We start from the raw sequence: 19,948 nt of genomic DNA on the forward strand, positions 1-19,948 counted from the left end.
GTTTTGAATATTATTATAGGGATGTTATAGTTCAGAATTAGCATTTAAATACCTTAGAAATTCACTGAAAAAAACAATGGTTACAGGGACATTATAGTTCGAAAATAGAATTAAATAAATTATAAAAATTATATGCAGACCTGAGAGAACCTGCAAACAGGGTGGATAGAGCTGGTAAGCCCAGGGTCCATTTTGCTTCACTCTTATACTCCAGAAGGAGGCGTGTGGAGTGTCTATCGCATACACGAGTAGTTGTACAGTGCTGGAGGGATGCGAACAGACTACTAGGCTGGTCCGGGAAGTTGACTAGTCAGACCCCATTAAGGGAGGGTGATCTCCTGAGGGAGGTAGTTGCATTAGCAGGCTTCGGAAAGTGGAAACTGAAAGGGATAGAACACCTAGGCGATGTGTGAAGAGGAGAAGCACCACTTATCTTTGAAGACTTGCAACAAGAACACACTTTATACCACAAACAAATATATCACTATCTTAAGCTAATTCATGCCCTGTGGTGGCACATCCAGCATGGTACCCCCATTCCAGATTATTCACCTCTGGAAGACAGATTGCTCCTGGATCCTATACTGGAAAAATCAACTTCCACAATATATCTTAAGTTTGCTAATAAAATGCCAGACCCCTTGGGGGCCCTGAGAGCAACATGGACATATGATTTGGTAAACATGGACAACACAGATTGACAGGAGGCAGTACAGAGTGCAAGAGAGATTGCAGATCGGACACGATTTAGGTTGGTGCAACTGAAGATACTACACCGTACATACTACCTGCGCACGCTCCTATACACCTGGGATAAAGCACATACAGCGATCTGCATTAGGGAGTGTCAGCAAGAGGGCACCTTTTTCACATTCCGTGGAAGTGTCTGGAGATAGCCAGATACTGGCAGGGTGTAACGGATGTAATGTATAAAGTTTCAGGAGTAACGGTCCCTACAGACGCCAAATGGCTCCTCCTAATGATCAAAGGCGAATGGGACTGGTTCAGGTATATAGGAATTTAGCTTGCTCTAGCAGCTGGGATTCCCAAAGGGAACATTGCAAGGAGGTGCGGAATGCCCTCGCCACCTTCCTGGGGACAATGGAAATGTTGATTGGGCCAACGGGCTGAAGAAATGTTATATAAAAGCAGGGGGTATGTTAAAAAGTGGGAGAAAATATGGTCACAATGGCGTAAGTATAGAGCAGGGCTGGGAGTGGAGGACTAACAGCCACAGAGGCATTGCTAGGAGAATGTGTGGCCTTGATTTACTGAAATGACTTAATTGCCGATTGTATATACGAACTGCCATGGGTTGGGTCTTCTGAAATGGATATGACCAGTGTCCTTGTATCCCCCTGGGAGTCAAATGTGGTAATGTTAAGACGTAAACTGTGTACACATTTCTGTACCTATTGATATGTATGGTCAATTGAGCAAAAGTTAATAAAAATATATTTAAAAAAAAAAAATTATAAAAATTCACTGAAAAAACTAAGGTTACAGGGATGTTATAGTTAGGCTGACTTTTCACTTGTACAAAACCAGAGATTTTCAGCAGTTATAGTCACTTGAACTAACTATAACCCACAAACCAGCAATGCACTGCTTATAACCTCACATATCGCATCACTAATGCCATGGTCAGTGACATCACTCATGACATCTGAAATGACATCACTGATGACATCATCTAATGATTGTGAGTTTTTTCTAAAACATACTGAGTGTTAAACATATATACTAGGCAAACTCGCATGTGGAAGTGCCTGTATGGATAAGTAAATGGATGTGAAAGTGGTGTATAAATGAGTGACTGGGTATAAAAGAGACTATATACATGAGATAGTGGGTGTGTGAGTTTTTGTATAGATAAGAAAGTGGGTGTGTAAGTGCATGTATGAGTAAGTGAGTAGCTGTGTGAGTATATGTATAGTTGACTGAGTTGGTGTATCAGTGGTTGAAAATGGTGAATCAGAGGGTACATGTGTGGCTGAATGTGTGTTTGAGCAGAAACATGTGTCTATATGGGTGAGTGACAGGGTACATGAGTGGCTGTCTCGGTGCATCAATGAGTATTTATGTGGGTATATGGGTGAGTGAGTGAGTGTTTGAGTGACTGTATGTGTGAGTGAATGGGTATTTGAGTGGTTGCATGGGTGAGTATGCAACTGTGAGAGTGGCAGTATGGGAAAGTATATGGTTCTCTCAGTCACTGTATAGGTGAGTGAGTATATGTATTAGTATATATATATAAGTAACTGAGTGGCTGTGTGAGTAATTGGGTGAGTGAGTTAGTGAATGTGTGACTTACTGTATGGATGTGTGAGTAGATATGTGAGTAGGTATATGGTTAAATCATTTACTGTGTCAGCAGCTGTATGGATGTTTGAGTGGGTGTGTACGTGTGTCTATGTTTCTGTGGCTGAATCTGTGACTGGCTGTATTGGTAAGTGAGTATGTGCATGAGTGGCTGTATCTGTGAGTTAGTGGTTTCGTTAGTGGTTCTATGGGTGAGCTGATGTGTTACTGGCTGTGTAGATGAGTGGCCAGATGTGTGAGTGTTGTATGGGTTCTATGAATTAATTTGTTAGTGATAGTGTGGGAGTGGGTGTATGACATGTTTTATAAGGGAGTAAGTGGATGTGTCAGTGTTTCTCTCGATGATGCCATCAGTGATGTAATTTCAAATGTCATCAGTGATGTCATCAGTGATGTCATTTGAGAAGTCATCACTTATGTCATCAGTAATGCAGTGACCATATCATGAGTGATATAATATGTGAGGTCATAAGCAGCGCATTGTGGGAGTGGGAGTTATAGTTACCATCAAGAAAAGTGTCTGCTGTAGAGAGACCCAATGCCAGGTAAGTCAAGAGCCAACATCCTTTATTGAAAACTCAGCGAGGGAAGTTCATTGCAACACGAGGAATAAATCCGCAGGAGCCGACGCGTTTCATGTAAACTTTTTCAAAGGCAGCGGATGAAGTGCAGCACACGGCTTTATACCAGCAGCAACAGTATTTCAATCATAGTACCCCGCCCTCATGGGCGTGACCAGTGCTTGGCCTGCTGGTACTTGTGGTGCCGGTTGTTACTCCTGTTCAAGAGTGAAATCCCAGGGGGTGGTGGTGCCAATGATTGCCTCCTCAGCTGGCCTTCTCACTTTCAATAAAACAAGAAAATATATATAATATATATATATGCCAAGGTGTATTGAAGAATGAGTGAGTTTATAAGTGTCTGGATGGAATATTTAGTAGGTGCGTGACTGACTGTATAAGTGAGTGATTAAATGTGTCTTACTGAATGCATGAGTTATTGACTAAACTGTGTGAATGTCTGTATCAATCTGTTGTTGTGTAAGCTGCTGCACATGGGTTGGTGAGTAGCTACATGATTGTCTATATGGGTTATAGATTGGTTGTCTGAGTATTTGTATGGGTGCCTGAGTGTGTGCGTAGGTGGGTGGAACATGTGTGACTCTGCATAGATGTGTGAGTGGTTGATTCACTGGGTGTATGGGTTCAAGAGTGTATGTGGAAACAGCTGTATGCATGGATGAGTGTGTGTATGGGTATGTTGGTGAGTGAATGGATGTCTCAGTGGTACATGTTCAAGTAACTGCATATGTAAAAGGCAGTGTATGTGAGAGCTAGAGTATATAAATTACTCTACGTGAGAGTCAGTGATTGTGAGAGTAGCTGTATGGATGAGTGTGTACTTGTATCAGTGATTATATAAGAGAGTAAGTATGTGTTAGCATCTATGTAAAATAAATAGGTTGTGTGTGTGTAACTGATAGGTGAGTAAATGGAAGTGTGATTGATTCTTTGCATGAATGACTAGGTGTGTGAGTAACTCTGGATGAGTGGCAGTGTGTGAGTGTCTGTATAGGTGTATGAGTGCATATGATAGCATTGTGTTGATGAGTGACTGCATATATGAGTGACTGTATGGGTGAATGAGTGGATGTCTGGGTAGACATAGGAATCAGTGAGTGCATATGTATTAACTGGTATTAGTGCATTTATGGTTTCAAAAATGGTAGTCAGTATTTTAGAGTGGCTGTATCTAAGGTTATATTAGGGTGTGAGGAGGTCACCAGATTTTCACGTGGATGATGTTATCAGTGATGTCATTTGAGATATCATCAGTGATGTCATCAGTGATGTCACTGACCATGTCATGAATGATGTAATATGCGATGTAATCAGCAGTGCATTGCGGGGGAGCGAGATATAGTTAGCTCAACTAACTATAACAACGGAATTTTGCAGGTTTTCTACAAGTGAAATGTCCAACTAACTATAACGCCCCTGAAACCTATGGTTTTTTTCAGTGAGTTTGTAAGGTTTTTTAAATGTTAATTTCTAACTATAATGTGCCTGAAACCTATGTTTTTTCAGTGAATTTCAAAGGTTTTTAAATGCTAATTTTGAACTATAACGTCCCTGAAACCCATTGTTTTTCTGTGAATATAAAAGGTTTTTTAAATGCTAATTTCAAACTATAACATATCAGTAGCATTTGAAAAGTGGTGGAGAAAGGTGAGCGTGGCCTCCAAACACCTTTTAGCAATCCTACTGTGTGGGATAAAGCAGGGGTAACAGGAGGGATAGTTAGCCCCCAACACCAATCTTGGGGGCCAACTACCCCTTTTATTACCACCAGTAAGTCCCACTCAGCAGGATTGCTAACTTGTTATATCAGGCCCGCCTCCTCCCTGCACCACTGTGCAAAGGCGCCCCCTAGCGCATTGTAAATTGGGGGATTAAGTCACCTTGAATCTTGATGGTCCCTGGGGGCCAAGTAGCCCACAAGGTACCTCCAGTAGGCGCCACAGAGCTGCATTGCAGAAAAGTGTGCAGAGTCCACATCTCTTTTTACACCACGCTGCAAACGCATCTTCTGGTGCACTGCTGCATGGAGGATTAAGTCCACTTGTGTTCTGAGTAGGGGTGGGTGGAATTTGCGTAGTCGCACTACACAAAGCTCTGCAAAACAGTAAAAAATCTCTGCGAGCATGCAAAAGTTCAGCAAACATGCGGAATTCATTGTTCCGCCTATTCGCAGTGCTTTTTTCCTGTTCACGAACGCTGTTTGCGTGCTCGGGGAGAAATGAATTATCTCGCAAACATGCATTTTGAAAGTGCAAACAAGCAAAAAATTCCCTGAAGCTGCGGATCGCTGAATTTTTGGCAATTCCACGTTCTCTGCGGAACGCGAAATTACCCAAATTCTGCAAACTCCGCAACCAGAACAGAATTTACCACTCAGGCCTGGTCCTGAGGGTCTCAGGACACAAGAGGACCTCATCGCCACAACAGCAGTGCACCAGAAGCCACAATTGCAGAATGGTGTAAAAAGGGGCATGGCCTCAAACCCCCATTCTGCAATGCAGCTCTGTGGCCCTTACTGGAGGTACCTGGTGGGCTGGTTGGCCCCCAGGGACCCTCAGGATTGAAGGGCACTTAATCTCCTAATTTACAATGCGCCAGTGGGAGTGTTTGCACACATGTTATGTTCGGCCCACCCCCCTCCCTGCACCACTGTGCAAACGTGCCTCCTGGCTCATTGTAAGTTGAGGGATTAAGTCCCCTTAACACCTTAACCGTGGCGGTTTTTCCGCCGCGGTGCGGGCGATCTAAAGGGTGGGCAGGGCTGCGTCTGCCGTTGGCCGACGACATCACTGAGGAGGGAGTGCTCCCGTTGGCCAATGGCTGACTGCAGCAGGGAAGGGGTTAAATCCTGAGGGTCCCTGGGGGCCAACTAGCCACCCAGGTACCACCAGCACCACAGAGCTGCGTTGTAGAGAGGTGTAAAAAGGGGCTTGGCCACAGACCACCTCTCTGCAACGCTGCTCTGTGGAGCTTACTGTAGGTACCTGGTGGGCTATTTGGCCCTCAGGGACCCTCAGTATTCAAGGGGACTTAATCCCCCAACTTAGAACGCACCAGGGGAGCATTTTCAGAGTGCTCCAGGGAGGGGGCGGGCCAGCACTGAGGTGCCGGTTTCATTTTTTAAATTCTTTTCTTCAGGGAGGGGGCCTGCATGGCCCCCTTCCCTGGGCCACTTTTCACCTCGGGGACCCCATCCCCCGGAGCCTGAGCATTTTATTTTTACTTTAAAAAAAATGAAGAAACACAAAGGGGGCTAAGTGGCCCCCATTCCCTGGGCCACTATTGGCTCCTGGAACCCCATTCCCCGGGGCCTGCCTATTTCTTTTTATTAACACAGGGGAGCCTGCTTGGCCACTCCTGGCCCAAGGGACCCCATCCCCCGGGGCCAGCCCTTTGCGTTGGGGACCATGGGGGAGCCCTAATGCCCGCACGGTCCCACCGGCTCCCAACCTCCTGCAAGAGCCGGCATTGCTTTTTAGCAAGGGGAGCAGCTATCATGTAGCTACCCTTGCTCAAAAGCAATCTGCTTTGCTTCATTGGCTCTTGCTTCAAGGAAGCAAAGCAGAGTTTGCTATGGCAGGGTGGGAGCACAGCTCTGCCATGGCAAACAGCAATGTCCCGGGGGTGGGCACCCCAGGACATTGCAGGAGTCGGCCCTGAGGGGTGGCGGTCCCCAGGGCCATCAAGTGCTCCTAGAGGGAAGCCGCACGGCCCCTCTTCCAGGTTTTTAAAGCCCCAGGGAGGTCATAGTCCCTGGGGACAGGGGTTCCTCTATGAATTACCACATTTTAAATCAGTATGTGCCCCGGGCGGTGGTGGTCCCCAGGGTGTGTGGGGGGCTCTTTTCCCCACACATCATTTTACATTTAAAACAGAGACCCAGGGAGATGGCGGTCCCCGGGGAAGCATGGGGGGATTGGGGCTGCAGTGCCCCCATACAATTAAATTAGCACAGGGGAGGAGGCGTCCTCAGCAAATTAATTGGTCAGTGTCCCAGGGGGGGGCTTTCAAAAATGAAGCGCAGGAGCCTGTGCTTAGTTTGTATTATTTTCTTGGCCTGATTCATGACCCAGCACGAATTCGGACAAATATTTTTTTAATGCTTTTTTTGGCCCTGGGGTCAGGGTGTTTGTACCCTGCCCCCTTTTCATTTTTTTTATCTTTGTTTCACCTTTTTTCTTGTGACTCGGTTACCGAGTCACAAGATGGCTGCCAACACTTCCTGGTTTGGAGTTTTGGCAGCCACTCAGAATTGAGCTTGTGCTCAGGAGGATTTGCAACTCCTCTTAGGTGCTCATATATATATATTCTTGGGTTTCAATATTCCCTACTGCAATCTGGGACTAAGAATTAATGCTAATAACTACAGAAATGCATGTACAAAGAGGTGGTAGCCATCTTCTGCTGATGCACACCTTTATATCACTTTCACTGATTATAATGCACAGCACATGGATAAACGCTGAATTGTCACTTGCATCTGTTTCATAGCCGCAACTAGCCTCAAGTTATACTCAATGCCTTAGTCTATTCATGTATAGTTAGTGAACAACGCTTTATCTTCTTGCTGTAGATTACACTGTGGGATGAGGATGTGAGAGTCTAATTTGAGGTGAATACAACAGCTTTAGGGGGGCGTCACATGTCTAGATTTCCCTCATTCGCTACTGAGAAGTAGGCGCTGTCCTTTGTCACTGTCTTCTACTGGTTTCTTGCAAACACGATAACAGGAACAAAACCTCCTGGTTGGAAATTGGAGATTGCAACACTTTACCACCAAGATGCACTAAGATTTCCCACTATGCAGAACAGCATTTAATGTTGTTGTGTCGAGCGAAGAAGAAAACATAGCACAAATATGTATCTTCTAAGATTGGCCTGCAGCTGATGTCTTACATTGTCCTAGTACATCAACAGACTGACTTGTGTGACACACATCTATGCACTATATTGTAAAGGTGACTGAACACTGTCTAGCATGGCATTTGTACTAGAGACATACTCTCCTGTACAATTTCCTATGTGAAGCAAAGCAAAAAATGGTGTGATGCATTGGATTTGCCCTGTGCGCTGCATTTCCCATACATTGGTTTCTGGGCTAAATCCATGCTTTCCTCCTTTTTTTTTGCCAGCTGCCAGGAGGCAACAATTTTTATTGCATAGCTCAGTGTGTACATCTTAGTAGATCAGGCTGTGTGTAAAAACCTTAGGGTATTAGCTTTGATCCATCCACAAATAACGCCCTCTTTACTCAAAATAATGTAAAAATGCATTGTGAAAAATTCACCTACAGCAAAAACACTTTTTTGTTGGATCGTGCATAGCAGGCACAGCTTTACATGGCTTTGTCCTCCTTTAGTGCCTGCACAATGCCTTAGTAGATCCACAGACCGCCAGACTCATGGTGGCGGTCCTGACCATCCTATTATAACAAGGCGGGCGGGTTTTCCTGGGACCACCTCAACTGCCAGGAACTCCCATTCTCTGGCAGTTGCGCAGCGGTCCTTAGGCCACAAAATCCTTGGCAGGACTGCTGAGGCCCCGCCAAGCATATTACGTGTTTTCTCTCTGCCACTGTTTTGATGGCATTGAGCCTGCCATGAAAACCATTGCATAGAAGAAACAGAGGAAGCCCTACAGGGCCCCCTGGGGCTTCATGCCATGTGGATGCACACAGGTGAGCATAACATGTGTCCCCTTGTGCGCATGTTCCACATTAACATTCACAGCATGGACTGCAGCAGTCCATGCTGTGAAAGAACTGCCTTTTGTGTTTGTGTTTTGGCACCGCTCTGGGAACGCCAAAGAACCGCCCACCAGACCAGGAGAAAACTCCTGAACTGGCGGGTGGTTCCTACACTGGTTTAGCAGTGTGGTAGCAGGGTGGTCCCGCTCCTGTACCGCCAAACTCATAATAAGTCACTTTAGCATGATTGTTAGGTTCCTTCATGTCTTCAAATGACTTCAAACATATTTAGATAAATTGCAAACAGAAACTGTATGGATTGTAACAAATACACGGGGGCAGTTCGCCTGCAAAGACACTAATGGCAGGCAGAATTAGTCAAATGCATTTATGGCTAACTTAAATGACTATGCCATGAAACTACAGAAATCTTAGTTTCACCTGACTGAATAAGTCAGTCCACCACCTGGTATGGTGGAATTACACTTGCACATTCATAACTTATGTAATCCTTGCTTATGTTAATGCTGATATAAACTGTAGACTATTCAAGACCTTTCCTCCATACCAACCTCACTTTTGTTCTTGAAGTGTATTCAAATGTCTTCTGCAAGGTAGATTTGTGTGTATGGGTATCTTTAGTCTATTTAAACGCTTTCCATTGTAGTATTTTGTTTCGTTTATAAAGGTCATCATAAAACTTCTGCAAAGAAATGTTGTATTATATTTTAATGTATCTATATTTAACATATGAAAAACTCATTAAAATAAAATCTGCTTCGGGTGATGTAAAATGATGTTATGAGCCTGAAGCCATACGCAGGCCTGAGGCACCATCAGCAAATAACAGCTCCTTTGTAGCGGCGTGAACATTTGCATAATTTTCTTTTGCATAATGGCAGAAAATGTCTGCAAAATTATGGAAAATTACTTGTAATTATGCAAAATGCTATTCTATCATTTTACACTATATTTTTGTTAAAAATACACCTTTCATCAATTTTTGGCATGTTTCGGTGAAAATGTTTACTGCGAATGGTGCATAGTTACATTAATGTGGCATAATGGCTTAATTTTGAGAATGCCACCAAACAAGGTTAATGCGAAATTCTTGAAATCATGCAAATTATGCCGAGATAATTTCAAGTTCACCCAGGCCTACTCCTCTGGTATGAATTAAAGGCTCGCCCTACAATTCAAGCCCAACATCTATACTCTTTACATAACCCTGCCGCTGCTTATAGGTTCTTAGTTTGTATAGTTAACCAGCGCCTACATGTTTGTGAGCCACAGTAGGGGTCGAAATAGCTTAGTCATTTAGGGATCTCTATCTTTAAGATGCATGTATATAAAGTATATAAAGTATGGAATTCTTCACTGTTTTTAAATTTAATGCATGTTTTATTTACCATATTGATTCTATAGAGTGCAGTTTTTCCTGAAAAGTCTGTGTTAAACAAATATTGTAAGTGTATGGATCAAAACTTCTTCCTGTCTGCCAAAGCTTAATATATATAATATCTTCTTCACAGACTCTCTTTCCAAGCCCGGAGGATGGTTGGCAGATTTATACGTCAGCACAGGCCCCTGATGGCAAATGTATCTGTACAGTTGTGGCCCCGGCACAGAGCACGTGCTCTCGGGATCCCCGAAGTAGGCAGCTACGGCAGCTGATGGAAAAGGTAACCTTAAGGCCTTACTTTATTTATCAACATCTTTGGAGGGTTTTAATTCTGATTAAGTTGATATATAACATCCGCCATCTTGTTTAGCAGTCTAAACTTTTCAGATCAACATATGCTTTAGGGGAACCAGAGCGACCCTATAACTTTAATGTGAAATTCTGGAAAGAGTAACAGAAGAAATCCCAAAATATCGAAATGTTACTGGTGACTTGTTAAGGAATCATAACATGTCAAGTACAAAAATACATTGAGCTTCAAAAACGGAATATGCCCGATTCTAAAAACACTTACGTGCACGTAGGTGGTCAAAAATGAAAAGGTTTTGGTCTCAATTCCTCAATCACAAGATTTACGGATATACCTAACAATAAATTCCAATTCATACTGAGGAAAATCCGCAGGTAATTTGCTTTTTTATGTGGGTGTATGGAAAGGAGTTTCTTCCTCTAAAAATATTTTTCAGCCAACAGGTTCTATCACACAGGTCCCTTACTTTGCTTTCTGCGGATTTTCAGAATTATGTTTTAATGCTGATATACATTGAATGATATTCAAGTCCTTTCATCCATATCAACCTTACTTTTCTTCTTGAAGAGTATTCACATGTCTTCTGTAAGGTAGATTTGCATGTCTGGGTTTCTTCATTCTATTTAAATTCTTTCTTCATTCTATTTAAATTCTTTCCATTGTAGTATTTTATTTCGTTTATAAAGGTTATCATAAAACTTCTACAAACAAATTGTGTATTATAGTTTAATGTATATATTAAAGATATGACAAAATTAATAAAATAATCTCTTCTTTGGGTGATGTAACATGGCGTTGCGAGCCTGAAGTCATACACCGGCCTCAGTCAGCATCAGCAAATGCCAGCTCCTTTGTAGCGGTGTGAAAGTTTACATCATTTGCTTTTGCTTAATGACACAAATGTAAATGTACAGGAATTTATATACGCAAATCACCAACCGGTCTCTAAGCGCTTGCTTAGGGAACCCGTCCTGGTATTCCCCTGTGAGATAATCCCAGCAGGGTATCCGCAAGGTGAAAGCCAGGCATCCCGCCGCGAGGGGCCGTTGTGGAGATTAAGCAAGCTATTGCCCAGAGTCGCAGAGTGTGAACCCGTGAATCGAGTAGGCACCGGAGCGAGTATTGTCGAGTCCGTGGACATTTTAGGACTCAAGACCCCAGCCGAGCCGGGAATTGAACCCTGGTCCCGGGCTGACCTCTGCTTCCAGGTCTGCCTCCTCTAACCAGTGAGCCACACTTCTCCACAAAATGTCTGCAAAATTATGGAAAATTACTTGTAATTATGTAAAATGTAAATCTATCATTTTGCACTGTATTTTTGTTAAAAATACATCTTTAATCAATGTTTGGCATGTTTCAGTGAAAATGTTTACTGTAAATGGTGTATAATTACATGAAGTGTCATTATAGCTTCATTTTGAGAATGCCACCAAACAAAGTTACGGCAAAATTCCTAAAATCATGCAAATTATGCCGAACATAATTTACTTTTCACCCAGGCCTACTCTTTCAAAATGAATTGAAGGCTGTCCCTACAATTTAAGCACAATATCTATACTCTTCACATAACCCTGCCGCTGCTTATAGGTACTTAGTTTGTATTGTTAACCAGTGCCCACATGTTTGTGTGCCACATTTGGAGTCGAGATAGCTTTGTCATTTAGGGGCCTCTATCTTTGAGATGCACTCATATAAAGTATTGCATTCTTCACTGTGTTGAATTTTAAGGCTTTGAATGACATTTGTAGCCCTTTCCTAGCAATATTTATACTTAAATAACATATTCCAATATTAGCCTATGGAGCTAATAATCTAGAATAGCGAAAAATGGAGTTGGCAGTTTTTCTCTCAGTAGGGTTTACAAAACTTTTTTTATAATGTCTCTGCTTATACTTACAAGGCACTCCACTCCTTGGGCATATATGGGAGACCGACAAAGTGGCATGTGTAAAATTAAAGTTGATTACCACTTTGGAAGTACTTTTAATTCCCAAGTCAAATGTGCATAGAATTTACTTTTAAAGACAGTCTACAAAGCCATCTGCCTTCCAAATTGACAGCAGGCAACACTCCAGAAATCTATTGCCCCCATGCTATATTAATATATACAAGGGAGTTATGGGTGGCTTGAATCCCTCTTGCCTTAATATATACTAGGAACTTACAGGGATCTGTCATTTTCAATTGCACGCATATCTAATTATCTTGTACCTTTTTCATCAGAGCACTGGCCTTGGGCCTGATAGGAGAGCATGGGGTACAGTCAGCGTCAGTTACCACCAGTATCAGTCACACAATGGGGTTGAACAGGGCAACAACAATGACTTTCTCACAGATTCCCATAGTGTTCCAAACAACTGGTATTTTGGTTCCTCTCTGAGCTTTCTGTTATTGCATACAGATATATAACACAAAAAATTACCTACATCTAAAACCAGCCATGACTGTCGGGTTAGTCAATGGTTGTTAGATGTTTAAGCTAAATAAGTTTCAAACACAATAGAGCTGCTCCCAGCGGAAAAGAAGAGGCTAAGTGCAAATGTTTATTTTATTCCGTGAGTGTAGGCATCTCACAAAAAGTATAGGACTGGTCTCACACACCACCTGGTGTCATGCTTCATCATTGACCAGTCCTCGCCCTCCAAAAACTTGGTTTCAAGGAGGGCGGGCATACACCTGACGACAGGGATGCACTTCTTAACTAAGTGGGGGCCCAAAAATAAAGAAACGTGAGTTAAAAATCCATTACAGGCGTCATAATATTTTAATAGTGCTGGCACCTGTATGGTATTCTAAAAACGTGGTTGGTGTATTGGGGATGTAATTATCCCACCACCGATATCAAAAGTTCGACATGTTTCTGCCCAGTGGCCCGGATGGGTCCATGGCATTCATCAGGACCTAGGTGTAAGTAAAAGAGGGCTCCACTCTTAGTTTAGAAGTGCATCCCTGTCGTCAGGTGTATGCCCGGCCTATATCCAACCAAGTTTTTGGAGGGCGAGGACAGGTCAATGATGAAGCATGACGCCAGGTGGTGTGTGAGACCAGTCCTATACTTTTTGTGAGATGCCTACACTCATGGAATAAAAGAAACATTTGCAAATAGCCTCTTCTTTTCCACTGGGAACAGCTCTATTGTGTTTGAAACTTTTTGGTGGAGGCCGCTAGCTCCTGGTACCCCGTGCCTCTAGTTCCCTTATCCCATATACACTCTGGGATCTGGTGGTTACACATAAGCTAAATAAGTAACAACAATACGTTTGTTGTAAATAAGTAATATAGAAAATGTTTCCGTTCAAATATTGTGAGACTGTGAATTTAATATTACTGAGGCCTGTAGATAGGATAGTGGTCTTCAGAGTATTTCATCCAACCCCAAAGCTTTCAATGATAGACATATACACCCTTTTTCTCTCCACATCTCATCCATCTGCATATCTCACACCTCATCTCTTTCCTCTTCAGCACCCTCTTTTCACTCACTCTTGAAGCATTTCCTCACATCTCTTCCACTTTACTACCACCAAACACAAAACACCCACTCACCTGTAAGTGCTGTATTATCTTCTAATTTCACAGTGTCAAGATTTTGATAACAGCGTATTGCCTTCGTACACATACACACACTTGCACAGAATCACAATTGCTATTGAAAAACACCTAGAAGCTTCTCAATGGTCTTAGCTCCTAACCTATCAGACCATTCCTTTCTCCTGCGCTGCCCTACAGCAAAATAAAAGGCAGGAATGCGCCATATCTACCAGATACAGCGCATTCCTGTCCATTTCCCCTGCGATGGTGCACAATGGGCTGCTGTGCGCCAATGCAGGCACCTTTGCACCATGGTGCAAGAGTGCCTGCGTTGCGGGGATGATTGTTTGTGCAGGAAGTCCCTTTTTCGTCTTTCTATGTGTGCTGCAAAGGGCAGCACACATAGAAAAAGGAAAAAACGAGGAGAAATAACGATATTTCTCCTTGTTGTGCCTCCCTTATGCCTCCCGTAAGTTTTTGATGCTTCCTCAGAGTTACGATTTCTCATAAATCTGGGACAGTGTCAAAAAGCTATGGATGTTGCGGGGTACGCCCACAGCAACATCCATTGCATGCCCCTTTAAAGCAGAAAACTGTGTTAAAGGCAACAATATTTACAAGGCAGCATTAAGCCCAAAAAAGTGGCTTAGTGCTGCCTGGTAAATATGGAGCAGGCTCTTGCGCCACCAGAGCATCACAAAAAGCGACGTACCCGAGGCGCATGGGGCTTATAAATAAGCTCCAGGGTGTTTTTTTGTTCAAAGAAGATTCCTTTTCAAGCACATGGTTAGTTACCAATTTAGTATAGTACCTCATGTTATAATGGAAGGAAGTAAAGTATAAGATAGGGTTCACCTAATTGTGTTTCATTTCCAGGAAAGAATGAGCATTGCTCTCGCTATTGTTAGACATTACAGAAAGTCATAGGGACTGGAGAAGAGGTTGAATGGAAGTAACGGCCTCTGCCAGAAAGGCTTCTACAACAAGTAAGAACAGCTCTAATGTTTCCAAGAGTCTCCGGCCTTTAAGTCACACGCAATACCTTGACATTTGTGGTGTACATCTACTTAGTGACAAGGGAGTTACTAGTCCCATTGGGGAATTACAAATTCTACGTAATTTGTAGTCCCTGATATTTGTTGTTCTGTAAAATAGCTTGGAAAATGAGGAATTACCAGGGGAATCAGGAATGGATTCACTAATTCCCTCTATAATACCTAATTTTTAAGGGTGATCCTGTACCTCACACTTATAATTGCCTTGCTCCTCCCATCCCTTCACAGTGAATCACTATCAGGAAGAACGTGCAAAGTAGTGGCGTAACAAAGGCCTCCCAACCCGCTCTGCACAATTCCCTGGCTTGAGCACTCCTGAGTAGGTCCATGGGGGGGGGCCTCCATGTATATTGCAGGGGGGCCCCCTAAAGTTTCGTTACGCCACTGGTGCAAAGACAATTGTTTAGACAATGTTAGTGCTTCCACTGCATTAGGCATAACTGAGCTTTTGTCTCTTAACTACAACATGGTAAGACAACTCTGCTGACGCTGCCTCACTGGTCCCCAATGTCTGCATTAAACAGGGTGCACTAGACATTGAAAAAGAAAATACCACTGTGGTGAAGAAGTACAAAATTTACAATCATCAAGGCCAATTGCCATACGGTATTCCCTGGCCGCTTTAAGGGCAAGCGTAAATGTCCGGGCTGTAGTTGGCATCTCGCCAGTGTCCCCCCTCCCATATTTTGCAGGGAGGAGGGATCCGTTAAGCATCTTTGCTTACTCCTCAACACCAGATCAGTCCACAGACACGCCCAGGAAATTTTCGATCTCCTGACCACTGAAAAACCTGCTTGCCTGATGTTGACAGAGACATGGCTGAGTGAGTCATCACACCCGACATTGTCACCGCGATCCCCCCTGATTATAACATCTATAGGCAAGACAGAGGGAGGGGCAGAGGGGGGGTGTGGCTCTCGTGGTACAAAAAGCTTTTACGTGTTCTATCATCCACACGGAGGTCATCACGGGCGCCGAAACCCTCGCTTTCTCCCTATCCCTGTCATCCCAACAATCCCTCAAGGGGCTTCTAGTCTATAGGCCTCCAGGTCCGGCAGGATCCTTCTTTGAGGAACTTCAGTCATTAATTTCTACATTGGTTTTAAGAGCAGAGCATTGTGTGCTAGCCGGAGATTTTAATTTCCATATGGAAGACAGCTCTGACCCGGACACCTCCAAAATGATCGATATCACAGCCTCTTTGGGCCTGCTCCCCTATCTTTCTGGACCAACTCACGATAAAGGCCACACATTAGATCAGGTTTTCTCTACATCCCCGGTTGAGGTGACGGCAGTATGGTCCGACCATCGGCTTGCCTATTTTTACATTCTAGGCATCAAGAAACCAGCAGTCACTGCCATGAGACATCAGGGAACTGCCTTTAGGGCATATCATCGGGTGACCCCGGAGATGTTGGCCCAGGCTCTTCAGGACCATCCCGTCACCTACACCGGTGATCTGGATAATGATCTCGAAACCTTGCAGACCTGGCTTGTAGATAGGTTGAACGAGCTTGCCCCTGTGACTCCCCCTCGAACTACTTTGAAACGGGTCTCGGCACCGTGGTTCACCGAAGTGCTGGCGCATTCCCGTAGGCAGTGCAAAATAGCCGAACGGGCGTGGCGGTCTCAGTATGATGCCGCGGCAAGGCTTACCTATAGGTCTATGATCAAAACCTACCATTGGGATGTTTTTCAGGAAAAAAAATGCTACTTCGCTAGGAGAATCGATGAAGCAGCTAACTCCTGTAAGGAGATTTTCTCGATTGTCAGGGAATTTACAACTTTGCGCCCTAACTCAGCTCAGGATGTTCCGTCTGAGACATGGGCTGCTACCCTGGCCAACTTTTTCACTACCAAAATCAGGTTGATACAGGATTCTTTTCCTTTTAGGCCGACGGTTGGTTTTATGAACCTTCCGGAGGGGCCAGTCCACCCTATCTCTCCAGGCCCAGTCTTGGCTGTTTTTCCGCCACTCTCGATATCCTCGTCGTTGACACTTATGACGAATCTCAAATCTGGCTCACCCCGTGATCCCTGCCCGGCTAAATTCCTTGCTAAAATGGCAGCTACCGTCAACCCTCTAGCCAACCCTATTTTGAACTTCTCCCTTAGTCAGGGGGCAATCCCGCAGACCTGGAAGCAGGCTATGGTCATCCCCCTTCTTAAGAAACCGAGCCTTGCTCCAGAAGTCCCTGCCAATTACAGGCCTGTTAGAAACGGGATCCCTGGCTGGCCAGGGCTCACGCCAAAGTCAGTCAGAGACCGCCACTCCTAAGTCAGGGCAAGGGAGTCACACACCAAGATAACCCCTGCTCACCCTCTAGGTAACGTGGCGCGAGCAGCAAGGCTAAACTTGGAGGCGGTATGAGTTAAGTATTTGCGCACGCACCCCAGCAACAACACCCAAGGCCCACCACAAAGGAAACTCCACACAAGGTTATATAAAAAAATAGCCTTTGTATTATAGTAAAAACACATTAGATAACACACAAACTTTACAAGGTGCCAACAGGCACGGGCAGAATTTACAAGGGATTATGTACAGGACAGGGCCACATGGACCACTGTCAGGGGTAGGCACTTGTTAGAAATAATACTTGTAGGTATACACTTAGCACATAAACATATAATGATTAGCACCAAAATAGTACATGTAGCACACAACCAGTAATCACTGGTAAAGAGTAAATACCTCCTACGCAACCCTAAAACACTGTAGGAAAATCACGCAGGGAACTAGGACTTTATCATCAGGACCTATAGGAACATAAACAATCACATAAGCAGGTAATAACATAAACAATCCTCTAAGCAGGTCACTCTTAGCAAAGGGGATAAAACATAAAACACCTAAGCAGGTCACTTTTAGCAAAGGTAATGGGACATCAACAATCCTCTAAGCAGGTCACATTTAGCAAAGGGGATAAACATAAAATACCTAAGCAGGTCACTTTTAGAAAAGGTAATGGGACATCAACAATTGCACATGAGGCATTAAACACATTCAGAGGTGCAGGTTAGAACATTTGCGCAAGAATCACATATATCAATAAATTACAATGCGCAGGGTGCACATAGCACAACACTAGAATTGTCCCTCAGGCCAACTGGCCTCGCAAGGGGCTGAAATGCCCTGAGTCTCAATGTCAGGGGGGTCTGCGCAGGCAGCACAAACCACAAGCCTAAACGTAGCAACTGTCCACTAAGTGCTGGACAGTTGTAAATCAGAGGTGATGCCAAAGTTGGAGCCTCATGGGCTCAAGAACAAAGGGTCTGGCACCTAAGAGCTTCAGTGCTCTAAAATAATGAAATGCCCCCAGAGCCTCTCTGGACTCTTACAGCAACTTGAACTGCCCCCTCGAGCCTTCTGTGGGTTCGCAAAATCAATTAGGGCGGGAGCCTCTCTCAGGGCTCATAAAACAATGTGGGCTGGGGCGGTAGCCTTCTCGTGGCTCAATAAACAAAATATGACCCTCAGAGCCTCTCGGGGCTCGTCACCAGTGTGGGCGGAACGTTGGAGTCCCTCACGGGGGACTCGGGAATTAAACAATGCCCCAAGAGCCTCGGGGCTCTTACACAGCTGGGCCTCTCTCAGGCCCGGTCAGCACACGGGAGGGGCGAGCACAGGCAATATGCCCCGACGCCCCCCTCCCTTTACTCGCTCTTCCCGGCCCCACTCACCGGGTCTCTCACGGCGGCTCTGCTCCTTCTCCCGGGGCTCTCCCTTCGCTCGGGAGCCTCTGGGACGGCCGGCTGCTCCTCTCCGCGCTGCTCGGCTCCGGGGGCGGGACTTCCGGTTCGCCTCTCCCGGGCCGCGCAAGGATTGGCCGGGCCAACGATCACTTCCGGGTCGCCGCGGGCAGCGCAGCGGCTCGCTTCAGACAGGCAGGTGGGGTCCCATTATCCGAGGAGTGGGCTCCCTCTTGATAAATTAAATATCCAAGGACGGGGCAATGCCGGGTGGGCTCCGGCTTCTAAATAAAATTATAAGGCAAGGTGGGCACTCGCTATGCCGAAAATCGGCAATAAAGCGGGCAAACGCATGGGTGGGCACCGGCTGCACAAAATAGAGCGCTCGAAGCGCTAGAAGGGGAATAAAGCGCTATCAAGCGCCAAGGGCTCAAAATAAATCACTCCTCAGCGCTAAGGAGAATAAGCAGCGCTCCCCAGGCAACAGCAAAGCTCCAGCAGGGTCTGGAGGCAGGCAGGGGGGGCAAGGCAGGGCCAGAGCCAGCACACTGGGTCTCCAGGCAGGGAGACAAGCCAAGTGGCGGTCCTCTTGGCCCCAGCAGCAGCAGCAGCCCCCTCTGGCAAGGATCCACAAGCAGAACCAGATTGTATTGGGACACAGCCCCTTCTTATACTGTAAAATCCCTTTGTCTGTAGGTGCAGGGTGGGGGAAAACCAATCGCAGCTGGTTTTGAAGTACCCTTGATAGCTCAACCACCCATTTCATTCACTGGCAGGGCTAGGGACATCAGTCGCACTACAGGGGGTGGAGCCAGCATTGTGTGGGGAAAGTCCAGGCCCATCAGGGACCAGGTGCACTCCTCCCAAGCCATCAACATGCTAATCTCACACTCACCACTGGGCAGACCCATCCAGCCTTCCTGGAGCCAGGCTCACCAGCCAGCTCCAGCCAATCACACGGCAGGCATATTTTACATTAATATGCCAAGTCCTAGAAGTAGCATTTCTACACATGACACACACATGCCACATACACCATTGCAAAGCATTCATTCTCACGAGCTCGCACATACCAAATTCGAGCATGCACTCCCCACGCATCAGGAACTACTAGGGACACAGACATTCCCCATGCATCCCTATGGGAGAGCAGGCCAGCCTAACTACATGCACGCACTTTACTCTGGGACACAGGGAAAAAGTGCGCACAGACCAGAAAATCATCAATACAGATCACAGATCTAAAGCAAAAAGATTAGGGGTGAACCTGCCTTAAGGGCCAAGTCCAACACAACCCCCTCCAGCCAAAACGCAGGGCAGACCAATCACCACCGTGATGGACTTCCCTGCTTGGGGCGATAAAACACG

At 45.0% G+C, this 19,948-nt stretch overlaps 1 protein-coding gene across 2 annotated transcripts in view; it reads left to right on the forward strand.

Annotated features, from left to right (window-relative positions):
* The window catches only part of OLFM2 (olfactomedin 2), a 1,082,596-nt gene that overhangs the window by 763,277 nt on the left and 299,371 nt on the right, over positions 1-19,948 (forward strand). For both annotated transcript variants that reach the window (XM_086959048.1, XM_086959044.1), the window contains exon 2: positions 10,122-10,271. In XM_086959048.1, the coding sequence (XP_086815174.1) occupies positions 10,122-10,271 (150 nt within the window). The remainder of the gene's footprint in view (positions 1-10,121; positions 10,272-19,948) is intronic.

The sequence above is a fragment of the Lissotriton vulgaris genome, chromosome 1_1 (assembly GCF_964263255.1).
Source record: "Lissotriton vulgaris chromosome 1_1, aLisVul1.2, whole genome shotgun sequence".
Lineage (NCBI taxonomy): Eukaryota > Metazoa > Chordata > Amphibia > Caudata > Salamandridae > Lissotriton > Lissotriton vulgaris.